Here is a 19625-nt window from a genome sequence, read left to right as displayed (position 1 = left end):
CAATAATATCAAGACAATATTAAGTTTTGCTGTTGTGACACCACAATATTGATAATATCTTTCTTCAGTTATTGCAAAACTAAAAATCAGTCATGATATTTTTGACACAAAACATATTTGGTGGTTTTATTGATTCTCATTTGTTATATAAATCTCTGTCTGGTGATGTGTGTGCCTCAGGTGCAGCGCTCCAGAAACAAGCAGATGAGGGAGATGTTTCCTGACGGGTTCGGTATCCATCACGCTGGAATGTTACGGCAGGACCGCACGCTCATGGAGAACATGTTTTCCAGAGGATACCTGAAGGTTCTGGTGTGCACCGCCACGCTGGCCTGGGGTGTTAACTTACCCGCTCATGCGGTCATCATCAAGGTCAGAGCACGTCGCTGCAGGCTTGTGTGTGTGTGTGTGCATAAAACTCTGCATGAAATCTTCAGGATGGGCTTTAAATGATTCCTGTTTTTCTATAATCAGGGCACTAATATCTATGATGCCAAGCGTGGTGCATTAGTGGATTTGGGCATCCTGGACGTGATGCAGATCTTCGGTCGAGCTGGGCGGCCACAGTTTGATAAATACGGTGAAGGAACCATCATCACAACCCATGATAAGCTGAGCTATTACCTGACACTCCTGACTCAGCAGAACCCCATCGAGAGCCAGTTCCAGCAGAGTCTCGCCGACAACCTCAACGCTGAGGTACAAACCAACACACTGAATCAGTGGTGCCATATATCAATCAGTGATGACTTTTATCATTTTCAATTTAATTTACTGTTTAAATTCACTCATCTTTACTACACTCCCCATCAACATTTTGCAATAAATCATATTGTTTGGAGTCTGTAAATGCTAAAACAGTTGTATAAATCAGGGTTATTGTCGTTAACTGAATAAAAAATAAATAAATTAATTAAAATAAAATAAAATAAAATAAAATAAAATAAAATAAAAAAATCATTTTCATTTAGTTTTCCTAAGCTGAGGTACTATAGTAATTAGAGTAAACTAAATTAAAGTAAAACTGCTAAATAAAAATGAAAAATACTATATGAACAAACACTAAAATGACAAAACCACAACAAATTGTTAACTGAAAATAAATAAAATAAAATAAAATCATTTTCATTTAGGTTTCCTAAGTTGAAGCACTATAACAATTAAATTAAACTAAAACTGCTAAAAAAAATAGAAAATACTATATAAACAAACAAAAATGATAAAAGTACAACACACTGTTAAAATAAAATAAAATACAAAATAAAATAAAATCCTTTTCCTTTCGTTTTCCTAAGTTGAAGTACTATAATAATTAAATTAAACTAAATTAAACAAAAACTGCTAAATATAAACTAAAAATATATAAACAAACAAAAATGACAAAATCACAACAAATCGTTAACTGAAAATAAAATAAAATAAAATAAAATAAAACCATTTTCATTAGGTTTTACTAAGTTAAAGTACTATTATAATCAAATTAAACTAAAACTGCTAAATAAAAGAGAAAATACTATATAAACAAACAAAAATGACAAAACCACAACAAACTGTTAAAATAAAAAAAAAAAAAAATCATTTTCATTTAGTTTTCTTAAGTTGAAGTACTATATTAATTAATTTAAACTAAATTAAACAAAAACACAAATACAAATACAAATGAAAAATATATAAACAAACAAAAATGACAAAACCACAACAAATTGTTTACTGAAAATAAAATAAAATAAAATCATTTTCATTTAGTTTTCCTGAGTTGAAGTATTATAATAATTAAACTAAATTAAACTAAAAAAAAGAGAAAATACTACATAAACAAACAAAAATGACAAAACCACAGCAAATCGTTAACTGAAATAAAATAAAATAAAATAAAATAAAATAAAGTAAAATCATTTTCATTTAGTTTTCCTAAGTTGAAGTACTATAATAATTAAATTAAACTAAAACTGCTAAATAAAAATGAGAAAATACTATATAAACAAACAAAAATGACAAAACCACATCTAATTTCTAAAGCTTTAAGTAAAATTGAAGTGAAAACACAAGAATAGAAACGTAAAAATAAAATCTAAATCAAACTATTTACAAAAATTACAAAACTTTGATATAGTAGTATTAGTGATAAGAAATATAAAAGCGGCAGGCTTATTATTAGTAAATCTATAACTTTAATACAATAAAGCTGAAATAAAATTCAATATAAATAATAGTTGCAAAACTTAAACTAAATGAAAATTTTAAATGTTGTGGTGTCAAATAGCTAAAATATATTAGAGCTGAAACACAGAAATGACAAGCAATAAGCAAACAAACCAACTAGTTAATAATTGAAACTTAATTAATACTAAATAGTAATAAACAATAGTAAAAATGGCAAAAACACATAACAAAATGACTAATTATTTTCATTTGCTTTTCAAACCTTACGTTAAGTACAACCACAGATTGTTCTAACACTAAACTTGAAGTCTACTGTTTCTGTTTGTACTGAGCATGACAATTTGAAAAAAATTGGAAATTAACTCATTAATGAAATAGATGGAATGGGCTATTCTTCACTCTGCCACATGATGGCAGCATCTACAAGGCCATTCCAATACAAACTCATGATCACTGTGTCCAATAGATGGCGCAGTGACATCAGACATCAGCCGAATGCTAGCATAAAATCCTTTCAACATGTATTTCTGTGTTTATGCATGTCATATTAGTTATCATATAGTGCCCAAGATCTCAATTACATGCTTAACAAGATCAAGCATAAACCAGACCTCTAGAAAACACTAGGATTTGGTTTAATGTGAGTGCTTTGATATATTCCTGCTTATTTTGTGGTTGGTTGTTTTTTTGCAGATAGCTCTAGGGACGGTCACTAATGTTGATGAAGCCGTCCGGTGGCTCAGCTACACGTACCTGTTTGTGCGAATGAGAGCCAATCCACTCGCTTACGGGATCAGTCACAAGGCCTATCAGGTGCTCGTGCTCTCATAATCTGTTGTCAATGTTATCAACAATCAAATCTCACTGTCACCATTCAGGTGCTTTTCAGTCTTTATCTATAATTGAATTGTAAATTCCTTTCTTGTTATAGTTTATAATAGTCAATTTATGTCAGTGTATTGTAGTCAATGATTTATTGTAATATATTATGATAAGAGTTGATTAAATGTTTCGTTGTTATTTAGAGGGACCCGCTGTTGGAGCTCTACAGGAAGGAGTTAGTCGTGGAGTCCGGCAGGAAGCTGGATAAGGCACGGATGATCCGTTTTGACGAGAGAACTGGTTATTTTGCGTCCACCGACCTTGGCAGGACAGCGAGTCACTTCTACATAAAGTACAACACCATTGAGGTGAGAGATGCTACATGTAAGACTTCGAATTTAGAGTTTCGTAGATTACAATTCATTGGCTGCGTCCAGTGTTTAGGTCTCGAAGAAAATTTTGCGAAAAGCGATTTGTATAGTAAATTGGTAATAGTCCAATCAGGCTGCATTATATGTGACCCTGGATCACAAAACCAGTCATAAGGGCACATTTTCTGAAATTGAGATTTATAAATCATCTGAAATTTGAATAAATAAGTGTACCTTTGATGTATGGTTTGCTAGGATAGGACAATATTTGGGCGAGATACAACTATTTGAAAATCTGGATTCTGAGGGTGCAAAAAAATCTAAATATTGAGAAAGTCACCTTTAAAGTTGTCCAAATAAAGTTGTTACCCATGCATATTACTAATCAAAAATAACATTATCATATATTTACGGTAGTAAATTTACAAAACATCTTAATGGAACATGATCTTTACTTAATATCCTAATGATTTTTGGCATAAAAGAAAATATATCATTTTGATCCATACAATGTATTTTTGGCTATTGCTACAAATATACCCGTGCTACTTATGACTGGTTTTGTGGTCCAGGGCCACATATTTTAAGACTAAATTACAGATTTTGTCAACACTGAAATCTGACATTTACAATATACACTATCGTTCAAAAGTTTTATAGGATTTGTCAGGTTGTTCGTTTATCAGTTGGTTGCAAGGATGCGTTAAATGTTCATAAGTGACTGTAAAGATTTTTATCTTATTAATTAATTTGAATGATTTTGAAGGGGTCATGTGACACTGAAGACTGGAATAATGATGCTGGAAAGAAATAAAATAAGTTCAGTATTGGTGAGCAGAAGTGAAACAATAAATAATCTTATCCAATCTTGCAGAGTTGCTCTGGACTCATAATGAGAATAAAACAGAAAAGACAGGAAGTTCTTACTGATAGGCTTAATGTGTGTTACATGCATGTTTGACTATCTGAATATTGTTTGTTACATTCCACAGACATTCAATGAGCTTTTCAATGCACAGAAGACTGAAGCAGATATTCTGAGCATTGTTTCAAAAGCTGAAGAATTTGAGCAGATCAAGGTGAGATGTCAGATGAACATTTTTTTTTTAGTAACGGGTAAATAAAGTGTGTATTGTAGGGGTGTGTTGTAGTGTTAATTTTGTCAGCTGTTTTGTAGCCTTAGTTCTGTGCTCAAATTATTTATATAATATTATTATACTATTTAACCTACCCTTTTTTCCCCCAATTTTTTTAATTTTTAGTTTACTAATCATCTTGGAATTTTAGTCTGGTTTTAGTCAATGAAAACCGGCCTTATTACAGTCTCATTTGGAGATCATTAAATTCCAACTTATACACTAAAATGTAGTCGATGTTTTCAGATCATCTGCACTTTTTCCACAGTGTTTAGATAGAGCACGTGCCAGTGGTTGTGAGATAAAGTAAAACAGGGCCAAAAATGTGTTCTTTTAAAAGAAAAGCTTCGTTAGGGGGATTTAAACTCTTGACATCTGGCAACGCTAGGCATTAAGCCATTAATAGAGATTTTTATATGTAGAGAGTACGTGTTTTTAAACTACACATTAGTCTTGTCTTTTTCTTCAGGGATGTTGATATAGTCAGAGTTGCTGTTTAATGATGTTGGCGTCGTCTCGTTCTCATTTCGTTTTAGTCACGAAAAAGAAAGGTTTAATATGTTTTGCGTTTTTTTTTTTTTGTAACAAAATTAGCACTAGTGTGTTGATGGGTTCTGTGTATCACACACAGGTTCGGGACGAGGAGCTGGAGGAGCTTGAAAATATGATGAGTAATTTCTGTGAGCTGCCGGCGGCCGGAGGAGTGGAGAACGGCTACGGCAAGATAAACATCCTCCTCCAGACGTACATCTGCCGCGGGGAGGTGGACAGCTTCTCCCTCATATCCGACCTGTCTTATGTAGCGCAGGTGAGACACAGACACAGAATGAGATCAGTGCATTTGTTTTCATTGTCTTCCAAATCAAATGCAACTGTACAAGGCAGATGAAGTTTATATTTGAGTCAGAAATAATCACATATTCTCCATTTTAAAGGTTGAAAAAAAAAATATTTTTTCAATAAAATATTGTGTTTTATAGAAATATGTCAGCTTAGTATGAAAAATCTCGCTTAGTCACCCTAATTTTCTAGCCGGTTAATATATCATCTCAGCTAATAATTGGCAGTTTTTAAGTATTGGCATCAACTATTTTTTTCCCCACATTTAGCCAATATTTCAGAAGGACTTTTATTTTCTCAGTAGTTACAGCGTCACTGCACACACAATTTCCGTTCTTCATCTTTATTAGGTAAAAGTTCAGACTAATAAAGTACTATTTATTACTTTGTTATAATCATTGTGTTCTGCATGTAAAATGAGCACTAACTTGTCTTTATTTGGGAAAAAAAAAAATTAAAGTGTGCACAAACTTTTTTTTTTTTTAATATACACAACCAAGAAGTTGCCATCTAAATAAATCTCTTTATTTTACAGATTTATTTTTTAAGTTATTTTTTTTCACATATTTATCATTTTCAAATAACATAATTTAGCAAATGTTATGTAAAATAAATATTAAAAATGTAATTTCAGCAATTGTTATGCATTTATTTTTACTGTCTTTACGTTAAATAGTGTATTATCATATATATCAGCTTTATATTGGCCATCAGTCACCCTGCTTTTAGATATCAGCATCGGCCGTCAAAACATCCGTATCGATCGCCCGGTCCTCATGTTGTTCCAAATTTTTCCACATTCATTGGAATTTGTTCCAAACATACTGTCTTCCATGCAACGAAACAAAACAAAACAACAGCAAAATGTTGAATGTTGAAAGAACATCTTGGACATTTTTACTAAGGTCTTTGTGTCCTACGGATGAAAACACAACAACAACACACGCTTCATGCAATGTAAGGAGGAGCACATTTTTGAGAGAACTATTTGGTGGTATTTATGTGACTCAGAGGTTAGGATGGGATATCCTCTTCCCCACCATCTCTTCAGATTCTCTGTGGAAGCCATCTATCTCTGATATCTGCGATTCCATTATAACAGCTTCCATGTGGTCAGATAGTTGAAATAGCTCAGAGAAATTCCCTCTTTGCTCCTAATTCGGCTGATTTCAGATGTGCAGCTGGGATCCGGCAGTGGGAGTCATTTCCGTGTCAAACATATGTTGATTTTAAATCCAGACCCTCTGTGATGCTCAGCTCTGAGATATCTCTCTCTCTGTCACCCTTCAGAGATTTTAGATGTATATGTTTAGATATACACACACAATGATTCTTTCAATGGTTTTTGCATCTGTTCGGAGTGGGAGACTCTTCCCATCATTCAGCTGCAGATTGAAATGGCTCTGATCTGTCATTGGTGACAGATAATTTTTATTATTATGTATTTATTCATTTATTTTAGATTTATTTGTATTTAGATTCCAGGTTTTCAGTGGCATTTAAAATATTATTTATTGATTGCTCTTTTAATATCCAAAGAAGCCAGAATTTCTGCAACTAACGCAAACAGTATTTATTAAAAAAAAAAAAGCACCTTTAAATGCACCTTTAAAATTGCATTCATCTGGAACCAGTGATTTTGAGAAATCAATTGAATTTATACATTAACTGCAGATACATTTTGGCGAAATTGCAGGCAATAAAAAATTGTCTGTTGTCAATAGTGTAGCACTATATGATGCACAGCTCACACAGAGGTTACTTTTAAAGGATTAGTTCACTTCCAGAATAAAAATTCCCTGATAATTTGCGCACCCCTATGTCATACGAGATGTTCATGTCTTTCTTTCTTCAGTCTCAAAGAAATTAAGATTTTTGAGGAAAACACTTCAGGATTTTTCGGCATATGGGCTTCAATGGTGGCCAAAGGGTTGAAGGGCCAAATTGCAATGCAGCTTCAAATAGGGCTGTATATGCCAAGAATCTGGCGATACAATATGTATCGTGATACAGGGGTTGCAATACGATATGTTGCAATACACTGCAGTACTGTAAACAAGGCGATATATTGGGATATTTCTTATTTTAAGAATAGGATATACTTTAAGGTAAGCTGTAATTAAGAACACACCACCATATGCAAACCTTAGCAAAGAGTTCAGTTCAAAAAGTTCAAAAGATTAGTCCCTGTAATATTCTTATTTAATTATTTTTTGCAGTACGAGTAAAGGGGGGAAAATAAAATGCCTGCAGGATTCTTTAGTTATTAAATGTAATGTTAATGTTTTAAGATCAATCAGTGCAAGTTTCTTTCAGCTAAAACTGCTCAGACTCACATTTTAGGCTTTAGCCTGTTTGGTGAAACCAGGGGACGGTGTCATTCCATTTTGATCTGAACTTAAGAATTACATCTGTTTAATATCAATCAGAAATAAAGTGCTTGCAGGAATCCTAAAGAAAACATAATAAATGTAAAACAATAAAAAAATACATGTATTGAATATTCTTAGAACCTTTTTGTTCTAAGAATTTCACAAGTTTTGGATTTCACAAGATTTCAGTTTGTATTTATGTTCTGCGTGGAATCGCCAACTGCACAAAACACCCCCACCACAAAGAGAAAACGGCGAAAGCGAGAGAAAGCCATCACACTGCCTGCCGTGAAGACCCTTTCACATGGGGCACGGCAAGCGGCGGCACCCCTCCGCACAGCAGAATCAACATTTACTTACTTTCTAACCACAAATGCTTGTCTCGCACTAGCTCAACTTCTTGCAGTTTACTTTACAAAGCAAAGTTGCAAAGAAAGTCAAAACAGAGTAAAACACATGTCGGACGACTTTGAAGTTGGAGGAGAAAATGTGAGGGTTTTTTTCACCCTACCCTACCTTTTTGAACCTTTTTAAGTACACAGATGAAGAACTAACCGTGTGTGACCTTTCCAAAGTGATTACATAATATGTGAATTTGTGGACGCGCATCATGGAGCTAGTGTAAGACAAGCATTTTTGGTTAAAAACTACATTGTTTATTTTTTATTATTTAGGGTCATGCGTGGTTAGTTCTTCGTCTGTGTACTCCGGTTCAAAAAGATAGGGCGTAAAGGGCTTTTGACTTTCTTTGCAACTTTGCTTTGTAAAGTGAACTGCATGAAACCAAGCTAGTGCGAGACAAGCGTTTGTGGTTAAAAAGTATGTAAATGTTATTTTTTTTTTAAGAAAATGACTGATCGTTTTGCTAGATAAGACGCTTATTCCTCACCTGGGATTGTGTGGAGCCTTTTGAAGCTGCATTAAAAACTGTAGTTTGGACCTTCAACCCATTGGCCACCATTGAAGTTCATTATATGGAGATAAGTCCTGGAATGTTTTCCTCAAAAACTTTAATTTCTTTACGACTGAAGGCAGAAAGACATGAACATATTGGATGACATGTGGATGAGTAAATTATCAGTAAATGTTTATTTTGGAAGTGAACTAATACTTGAAACCAAGCAGACTTGAAAACTCTGGATCACATGGATTGCTACTGAAATGACTTTAACTTACTAACTATGAATGAGCAGCAAATTAGGATTTCACTAAGGCAAAAGTTGTAGTTAATATTTAGTTAATACTGAGAATTGGTCCCCAAACTAAAATGTGACCCAAAACACTAGTATGTTACCAAATCGTTGGAACAAATCATTCAAACTAAAAACAATTTGTTTTCTGACCACACAGCCCTAAAGATTCACATATGCAGGCTAGAGGAAGTTCAGTCCACAAAGCTCACCTGAAGTTCAAAGCTGTGCATTTAGTGTGCTGTGCTTTCACTGAAGTGTTGTGAATTGGATCATGGGGATTGTTCTGCTGGTACTCATCCATACGGACGAGTGTCGGATGAAAGAGTTCGGTTGCTCTTGAGGCCTGTTAAAAAGCAGCATCTGGGTCAGCAGGTGTTTGTCCTCCTGCTTCGCTAACAGTCGTCCATTTCTGCTCAATCAATCAGTGACTAGATCAGTCCATCATAGCAGTCAGATCTATGAGTAAACCTGCACCTTATAGATCAAAGTAATGTTGGATTCTCAAAGCCATCTGAACATAACTCACACTCCACCATCAAACATACAGCCGCTTGCCTCTGATTTATACCGAAAGCAGTCAAAGCAAATGGACATTAGTCATTCCATAAAATGTGTTCTAGATAATGAACAAAATTTAAAGGTGCCCTTTCAAAAGCTGTTCCCCAAAAAAGAGAAAAGCACTTGATAAATCTGTTTAAAATGACGCTCTCGCATTAGACAAGCTAGTTTATGCTATGTAAGGTTGCCCACCCCCAAGTAGCCGTTACTGAGTTACACAACCAGCTGAATACCTCTTACTTCATTTCAGTAACCTCTTATTAACAGGCATTTTTTAGTTGTGTAATAAATTAATCATAATTGGGTGACTAATATGTCTGTGACTAAGGTATTTCTCCAATGCATGTGTTTGCACGTACAAAATGCTCTTAAAATGATCTCATTATAAGAATCAGTTTTAATGAATTGCATGCAAATCAACAAACCGAAAAACACAAGTTGTTTCTTTTAAACAACAGGGTTTCTCTCTATCTCTCTAAATTACCGCTACACCATACTTTGTAGGTATGGAAGCCACATTAGGAGAAAATAAATAAATAAATGATGTTTTTGTAAGTCCTAATTATGACATTAGAGTTTATGAGATTAAGGGATACCAAGTCTTATAAAAAGCTAAAAAGCTAAGATTCAATTATGACATGCGAAGACATGACGTAAAAAAATAGAAATTGATATAAAAAGAAATAATGAAGACATAAAATGTTTACAAAAAGTCAAAATTATGGTATGCTCCATCAAAGTTATGAGATTTAAAAAAGCCAAAAAAAAAGCTAAAATTATAAGAAATCATAATTATGAGAAAAATTCAAAATTGACAAAAACAATACGTCTACACACCTAAAAGTCATTATTATGGGATTAATATTATGACTTGAAATTACTTAAAATTTGAAAAAAATAAAAAAACTTGAAATTTTGAGTTGAATCACACACTTTGGTTACATAACTGACTTTTCATAATTTCATAATTTATATTTTATAATTTTGACTTTTTATGACATAATAGTGGATTATTTTATTTTATTTTATTTTATTTTTGTATGTTTGGTATGATAATATACATATAAAGACCTGAACATCTTTTGCTATGAGTAAGATTGTTTAAGAAGATTCTGCCAGAAAATATTTTTGAATTTTTATCATATGTCAGTGTATTTTTTTGTTTTTTGTTTGGATTTCCTTGTTATTGTATTTCTGCAACTCTGTTCTTGCCATTTAAGATACCCTTAGATGCTGATATTTTTAATGACAATACCAACTATTTATAACCGAGTTTATAACAGTGTAATAACAGTAAAATAACAGCTAGTTGTTTCACAAATGTGGATGTCACTTTTAGTACAGGATCAGTGGCAGTCATATTTATCTGCAGTTTGTACGTGGCTTATTTGCAATCCGCGAAGCGCTGTCATATCGGCCAGTGATGTGCTTGATTGACTTGATTGTGTGATTGAGAGTCTCTTTGTCTTTTTTGTGCAGAATGCTGCTCGTATCGTGCGGGCTCTGTTTGAGATCGCTCTGAGGAAGCGCTGGCCGGCCATGACCTACCGCCTGCTGAACCTGTGTAAAGTGATTGACAAGCGTCTGTGGGGCTGGGCCCACCCGCTGCGACAGTTCAGCGTGCTGCCCCCTTCAGTGCTGTCCAGAATGGAGGACAAGAAACTCACTGTGGACAAACTCAGAGACATGGGCAAAGATGAGATTGGTTGGTCTGACGCAAGAAAATTGTGTGGATTTTAGAATTCGTTGTAGGCATTTAAGATCAGATATGCAATTTTGTGCCTTCATTTTTGTTTGTGTGTGTGTGCACGGACGTACAGGTCACATGTTGCATCACGTGAACATCGGGCTGAAGGTGAAGCAGTGTGTGCATCAGATACCCGCCATCCTGATGGAGTCCAGCATTCAGCCAATCACGCGCACCGTCCTGCGCGTTCGCCTCAGCATCACCCCGGACTTCAGGTGGAATGACCAGGTAACCATAGCAACCATACCCAGGGCTTTACACGCTGCGGTTAGTCTTGGAATATCTGGATTTTCAATTCCATAGACCAGCAGATCCCAAACTATAGTGCACACTGTACCACAGATGAGCCAGAAACTATTTTTACTAGCAGAAAATTAATCTCAACCAATAATCCAATTATTATTATACTAAATCCAAATTATGAGATAAAATTGTCAAATTTTGATATGAAAAGTCAAAATTATGACATAAAACATGGAGATGTAAGTCATATACCAAGCTACTAAGTCATTATTAAAAAAATCTTTCAAAATTAAATTAAATAATATCTTTAAACATTGGAGGCATTGCTCAACTAATCTTAATACTCAAAAATGTGACTCTGAACCACAAAACCAGTCATAAGTCACCTGGGTATATTTGTAGCAATAGCCAACAATACATTGTATTGTAAAGATCATGTTCCATAAAGATATTTTGTAAATTTCCTACTGTAAATATATCAAAATGTAATTTTTTGATTAGTTATTTGCATTGCTAAGAACTTCATTTGGACGAATTTAAAGGCGTTTTTCACAGTATTTTGATTTTTTTTTTTTTTGCACCCTCAGAGTCCAGATTTTGTAAAATAGTTGTATCTCAGGCAAACATTGTCCTATCCTAACAAACAGTACATCAATGGAAAGATTTGTTTATTCAGCTTTTAGATAATGTATAAATTGTGATATAAACCTAAAAATGTGAAGTATTGTTAGATTTTGTTTGTTTGTTATTCTTTAAATCTCCATTACAATTGTTTTGTTGTATGTATGACACATTTCTCTTGAAATTGGCCTGGAGAAATATGGCAAACAGAAAGTCAGTGATCCTCTTGAAAATGTTTTTGTGTATTAAGACATCATTTCCATATTGCTCTAAGAATATCACAGAACTGGGTTGCAGTTAGTTTTAAAGTTATAAAGCTGTATATTCTTTCAGATTAAATATTTTAACTGCTTTTTTTTAATATAAATAAATGGAAATGAAATGGAATGGTGAGGTCTTGCTCATGTGGTTTACAGGGACTCCCCATAGCCGTAATGGTTTTTATACTGTACAAACTGTATTTTCGATCACCCTACCCCTCACAGGAAACTACTAAACCATATATACCAGAACACACACACACACACACATTCTCACAGTAGGTTAGGCAGGAGGAGCTGAAGGAGTCATTGATTTGCCCATCTCCTCCCCTGCGTTTAACAGCACAAAGGCTTGAATAGGCCCAGATCTGCTGCTATTGTTCTCTTGAGGGCCAGTGCTGTGATGGGCCACAGATGGGCCGCTCTGTGCCCGGTGCTCCTGTGTGACCATAACTCGTCCAGCGTGACACCCAACAGCTGGATGACCACCAGCCAACACTAATCACTCGCCAACATGCTCTGAGCATGACCTGCTCTCTGCCACATGAATATGTAATTAACAAACATTACATGAATCCACTCAGTAGGTCATGTATATAAAAATATAATACATAATACATAGAGAATGATATATATATATATATATATATAATAAACATGAACAGTTTGGTTTCAAAATGCTATGAATCCATTTTGATTGAGTAAAATGTGTTTTCTTTACCAAGAAAGTGGCTAGATGAAAACCACTATTTTCCATTTCAAACTTTCACATAGCATCTTTAGGTTATAATAACATTAAAAATTTAAATCCGTATTTATTTTCAGAGATTTATTATAAAAACTGATCCCCCCCCCCTCCCCCAAATGCAATAAATTCATCAGGGCTCTACGCTTACATTTCTTTTTAGGAGAACTTGTGCTTCAAACTTAAAAAATGTGGGAGCACAGTCAAAATTTTAGGAGCACCTTCTAATCAATAATCAAAAAATCTGATCAAAAATTAGCCTTCCCATTACAAGGTGATATTTGACTCCTTAAAGTGAATTAGAGGGAAATTTTGTTTTTACCTTTGTAATGGCATTTTTTAACTTTACTAAAAGTGTGCCATCTTTTATGTAATTTTTTTAAATATATTATGTAAGCTTTTTTAAATTTCTAATTAAAACAACAGAATAAGAATAAGCTACCAATCAAATGAAATCAGTATTAACAAAATTAATTTGTACTATAGAAGTGGCATAGAAGAACACAAAAGTGGCTTGTAGGTGTATTTTCATAATGTTTAATGAGGCTTAGAGGTGGCATGTGTGCAATCAAATTCATAAATTAATGTTGAGATTAATGTATAAAATTTTAAATATAGAAATATTAAATTATTTAAATAACTGAAAAGAAGGTACTTTAAACATTAAACTAAAACTCCCAGTAGGTGGCGGTTTTAATTACTGAATCATGTCATTTATTTGATTCCTTCGAACGGCTGATTCATTCAGGAATAAAGCAAGTGACTGTCTTTATGAATGGGTAATTGATTCATTGAGTCACTAGATCCGTTTAAAAATGCGCGTTCATTCATAAAGGAAACACAGCTGTGTTTGAATAGAGATGCGCAGTAGCTCAGTTGTGACTTTGTTTCAACAAAATAGAGCAAAATCAGGCAATAGTGTTATGGTCAGACAATGTTAGTCACTGAATATTAACTTCTTGTTTATCTAACTGTTGTATTAAATCAGTATCTCATTTACAAACTCCCTTAAACATCATTAAAAGCTGTCACTCATCTTAGTTTATCACGATCTTACAAAGTTCCATTATAATCAACGAAGCTCTCTACACTGCACAGTGAATCTCTTATTTACTCTCTCTCTACACTTAGTTTATGAAAGGATTCGTCAGATATGTCTGTGATACATTACTCAACGTTGAAAACTAGGATGCAGGGTGTATTCAAAGCGCCGCCTTTACTGTTTACAATGCGTGAAATGCTGCACTGTGATTGGCTGAATGGATGTATCGCATGCATTTTGCAGAGAAAGGAGACTGGCGTTTGTTGCGTTTTTTGAAAAATAGGGAGAAAACATGACAGAATAACACGGCGGATATCGCATTTGCGTAAAATTAAAAACTGCCTTTTCAATACCGACCAGATTCAATACTGATTTTGGCAGGAACTCAATTTTTAAAAAAATGGCGTTTTGTCGCATTTTGGAACCAAACTCTTCATATATGACAGGCTTTTTTTCTGTGACAAAGGTATTGTTTTAAATGTTATAATTTTGTGTATTGATTTATTTCAGTTCGGTTAGCTATGTTCAGTTCAGTTCAACTTTGCTCTTAGTTGAATTTATGTTGTTGGATTAACGTTTTAATGTGTTAAAACAGCCGTTCACCAGCAGGCTTCAATTCAGATCTCTAATGTGAATAAAGCTGTGTGATTCAGATTAGATTCAGATTCAGATCAAACAGCTCCAGGATGATTTACTCGCACCATGAGCATTCAGAAGCTTTAATGCAAAATACGAGCTGCCTGACTGTACGTATATCACTCGCTGTAATGTAAGCCAGGCTACAACTCAACAGACTATAAAGATTTCACTTTAGTGCTAAATACAAGCCATCTAATTCAACAGATCTCACTCTCTGTAAAGCAGTGATTGTGCTTTCCAAGAGTTGGTGTGCTCCCATTGAGATATCTGAATGTTTATTTTATATCACACCGATACAAGAAGTCTTTTGTAAAGTTTTCTCATGAAATAGGAATGATATATTTATCATTCTAGTGTGGTTTGGTGTCTGTGATCTAAGTTTGGTCATGTTGTTTCCATGGAAACAGTAGTGTCCACTTTCATGTTTTTTTTTTTGTTACCATGAACTTATAAATGGACATCTGTTTGGGAAAAAAAAAAAAAATGCGTTGTTCTTTGTATTCTCATTGTACCACTTATATGACACCTTACATCTGGTCCTGCACAGGTCCATGGCTCAGTGGGAGAGCCCTGGTGGTTATGGGTGGAGGATCCGATCAACGACCACATCTACCACTCTGAGTACTTCCTCCTGCATAAGAAACAGGTAAAGATACATGCACATCTGCTGACATGAGCAAATCAGAAGTATCATTAAATTACACACTTCCTTTTAAATGTAACATCTGCAGTTTTGTTATTGTATAAAGTACAAGTTTTGCTACTGCAGTTTTGGTTTATATACACTGTCACTTTGGTAACTAAAGTACTAAATTCAATAAATATGAAATAAATTACAGGTCAATAAAAAAACTAAATAACAAAAGCACATAGCAAAATTACAAAAACTTGAAATGATATTAAAATGGAAACTGAAAATATAAAAATTAGCTAATCGATATATTGATAAACACTAAGTGAATACTATATAAATAAGAATATAACATAATGCTAAAATAACTACGACAGCATTTTAGCGCCACATTATTTTTTTTTTTAATTAAATCTAAGATTACGAGATTAAAGTCATAATATTTCAAGAATAAAATTGAAATATTACAAAAATACAGGGTGCCTGCGGGTCCTTAAAAAGTCTTAAAATGTCTTAAATAACATTTTCCTAATAAAAGGCCTTAAAATGTCTTAAATTCAGATTTGATGGGTCTTAAATATTTTTGGTCACATTACCGCTTAAAATATCTTTAGTCTGACGGACCTAATGACTGTTTGCAATCATTAAACAGACTTTTTTTTTTCTTTTGTTTATAGCATGATATAGTTCAGTAACATACCAAGGGAGCTATTTTGTGAAATATTCTCGATTGCAAATGTTACATTGATTTTAGTTCGGTAAACAAGTAGTCAGTCAAGTAGTTATTAAGTTACATTTTAGACACAATATTTACTGTTTTGTTCTATTTCACCAATGAAAAGAGATCCAAACAAGGATCACAGCAGAAGTATCTCACATTCTCCAGGCAAAACTCAGCGGTGTTTTGCTACTAAATGATTCAGCGTTTTGAACGAATCAGTTGAAATAACCCAAATGACTCACTCATTAAGTGGTAGTTTAGTGTGTTTAAAAGTATGCATTTCACCCCAACACTTCTTATTTGTATATTCATAAATGTATTTAAAACATTAATCTTATAACATTTATTGCTGTTTAAATTTTGCTGTGAAAATTATTTAATCTGACTGGTAACATGCCCTATAGAATTTATTGATAAATTGTAATAATTTGACATGAAAGTTTATGCATACATATCAAACGTTAAAAAATATACAAATAAAATATTCAGATTTAAGTATGTAAAAGCTGATAGAACACTGATGAAAATATTGCTTCAGAATAAATTGTTTACACCACCAATAAACCTCAGTAATTTTGTGTGGAATAATATCTGCATATATGAAAAGTTCACTGTAATTTATGACAGCGATGAAATTTTGTTTTCTTTTTACGTTAAACACATTAAATAGTGCATATATGTATGTAAAATAATGTGTATTTCCATTACAGGTTTAGGTCTTAAATTTCATATAAGGTGGTATTAAAAAGGTCTTAAAAAGTCTTAAATTTCACTTGTTCGTATCTGTAGAAACCCTGGAATAAAGTCAAAATACTATGAGAATAAGGTCGAAATATTTCGAGAATAAAGTCGAAATATTACGAGAATAAAGTCGAAATATTTCAAGAATAAAGTTGAAATGTTTCAAGAATGAAGTCAAAATTATGAGAATTAATTTGTAGCAATTACGAGATTAAAGTTATATTATTATGAGAGTAGGCTATAGCCTATTGCACATGCAAATGGCCCGGAGTGGGAGCACAGGGACAAATCTCAGCTTTCAAATTCTGTGAGTTTTATCACGAAATACAAACAATATGTCTAATTCAATGTGTTTTTCACACTCTTTAATGTGGCGTGACAGATTGCTGTATTCACCTCAGTTTAAGAGGCTTGAGAATCAGTCATCTTTCCGATTACAATGAGACATTCGTTTCAGTAAATTAGTCTACAGTAGTCAACATTTGAAGTGGATCAAAACCTTTCATCAAAGTTGTCCTAAAACTAAAACAATACCCGTTCATGACTTGGAAAAAACTTTGAACTTTTTTTGATCCACTTCAAATGTTGACTACTATACACTGTTTTTGTGTGTGTGTGTTTTTTGTTTTTTTGTTTTTTTTCATGACTTCTGATGTTCCTTTCAATTCTGTCTTGCTTTAAACTTGAAATAAAGAGGAAAAACATTTATCATTTGTATTTTGTGATCAAATTGACAGTTTGAAAGCTGAGCTGTGTTATATTAAAAAGCAACAAAGCACAAAATTATTGCTATTACAATACTCAAATACTGGGTGGCTGGTGAGCTGCAAATAATGAATGGAAGACCTTAAATATTATGTCCAATCATTTACTGTATTATACAGTGAATGTACAGCTTGTAAATAATCACTTAACGTTATATAGTCTACCTCACAAAAGATAACAGTGTTAACAAACGTATATTAACGAGTTGCAGTCCACTTCAACCTTTAGAACATTCTATTGTTTTTAATTAAATGTATGTGAGCAATGAAAGGTCGTATGCCACAGACATTTTTTGCGGAGTAGGTAGTAAAATTCTCACAAAGAAAGCAGTATAATTTAATGAACTGATTCACATGAATACAGCAATCTGTCACGCCACATTAAAGAGTTAGAAAAACACATTTTTGTAAAACATATAGTTTATATTTTGCTATAAAAATGATTTTAAAAGCTGACACTTATATATTAAAAGCACCAAAAGCACAAGGCTGGCGTAGTACCAAAAATAAATGTAATCAAAGACGTGAAATATTATTTCCAAGCATACTGTCCCTGCGAGTATAACACATGGTATGATTTCTGCTAATATACACATGCACATATATTTGTAGTATTAAAAAGGGTTGAATAAGAGAGCTACGGCGCCCCCCATAGGAATGTCGATTGGGTGTGTGAGCTGATGTTAAGATAAAAAGTTGTTCCTGTTCAGTGTTACTAAACGTCATATTCTTGATATTAAGCTGATGTTAAGATATTAAGCTCTTCTTCATCCCAGTACGATAATGCGGCCACTCAGACACAACAATATTCAAATAATACTCTCAAAATATGATAACTTTAATTTATAGAATTAAAATTTTCGAAACATTTCGACTTAAATTCTGACTTTATTCTCAAAATATTTTGACTTTATTCTTGAAATATTTTGACTTTTTCTGGTAATATTTCGACATTATTCTCGTAATGATTTGACTTTATTCTCATAATTTCAACTTTATTATCGTAATATTTTGAATTTTTTCTCTAAATTTTTAGACTTTATTCTCAAAATTATTTTGATTCTTTATTCTCATAATTTCGAAATATTATTTTGACTTTATTCTCAAAATATTTAGACTTTATTCTCGTAGTATTTCAACTTTATTCTCGTAATATTTCAGCTTTGTTCTCAAAATATTTTGATGTTATTCTCGAAATATTTAGACTTTATTCTCGTAGTATTTTGACATTATTCTCGTAATGATTCGACTTGATTCTCATAATTTGACTTTATTCTCAAAATATTTTGACTTTGTTCTTGTAGTATTTCAACTTTATTATTGTAATATTTAGACTTTATTCTCAAAATATTTAGACTTTATTCTCGTAGAATTTCAACTTTATTCTCGAAATATTTTGACTTTATTCTCGAAATATTTAACTTTATTTTCAAAATATTTCTACTTTATTCTCATAATTTCGACTTTAATTCACGAAATATTTCGTCTCTGTTCTCGTAGTATTTCGACATTATTCTCTATTTTTTTTTTTTTTTTTTTTTTTTTTTTTTTAAACGTGGCATTAAAATAACACAATATTTGGGGGAAAAAATCCTCACTTTAGAGTGCAGGAATATTTTCATTTTGTAAAGCATGGTGATTAGACTAATGACAGTACATGTGATTCTTTAATGAAGATGGGACATCACGTAATGTCATACAGTGAGCCAGAAATGTGAAATGCATTGTGGTGTGCGTTTCTAATCATATATTCTCTCTGGCACTGTCAGGTTGTGAGTGGAGAGCCCCAGCAGGTGGTCTTCACTATACCCATCTTTGAGCCCATGCCTTCTCAGTATTACATTCGAGCCGTGTCTGACCGCTGGCTGGGCTCTGAAGCTGTGTGTATCATCAACTTCCAGCATCTCATCCTGCCTGAAAGACACCCGCCACACACAGGTGCATCTCATATACACACATACAAATGTTCAAGCTGTCAACAACATTTCTTCTGTAGGTACTTCATTTTGTTTTTTT

The 19625-nt window shown here is 33.2% G+C and overlaps 1 protein-coding gene across 1 annotated transcript in view; it reads left to right on the top strand.

Annotated features, from left to right (window-relative positions):
• ascc3 (activating signal cointegrator 1 complex subunit 3) overlaps positions 1 to 19625 on the top strand; it is a 240812-nt gene that overhangs the window by 178994 nt on the left and 42193 nt on the right. Inside the window, exons 15-24 of the mRNA XM_051130609.1 lie at positions 181 to 372; positions 475 to 699; positions 2857 to 2976; positions 3189 to 3353; positions 4349 to 4435; positions 5124 to 5300; positions 10935 to 11160; positions 11276 to 11430; positions 15300 to 15398; positions 19379 to 19547. Of these exons, the coding sequence (XP_050986566.1) occupies positions 181 to 372; positions 475 to 699; positions 2857 to 2976; positions 3189 to 3353; positions 4349 to 4435; positions 5124 to 5300; positions 10935 to 11160; positions 11276 to 11430; positions 15300 to 15398; positions 19379 to 19547 (1615 nt within the window). The remainder of the gene's footprint in view (positions 1 to 180; positions 373 to 474; positions 700 to 2856; positions 2977 to 3188; positions 3354 to 4348; positions 4436 to 5123; positions 5301 to 10934; positions 11161 to 11275; positions 11431 to 15299; positions 15399 to 19378; positions 19548 to 19625) is intronic.

This window comes from Labeo rohita, chromosome 16 (assembly GCF_022985175.1).
Source record: "Labeo rohita strain BAU-BD-2019 chromosome 16, IGBB_LRoh.1.0, whole genome shotgun sequence".
Lineage (NCBI taxonomy): Eukaryota > Metazoa > Chordata > Actinopteri > Cypriniformes > Cyprinidae > Labeo > Labeo rohita.
This window is presented reverse-complemented; position numbering and strand designations above follow the sequence as displayed.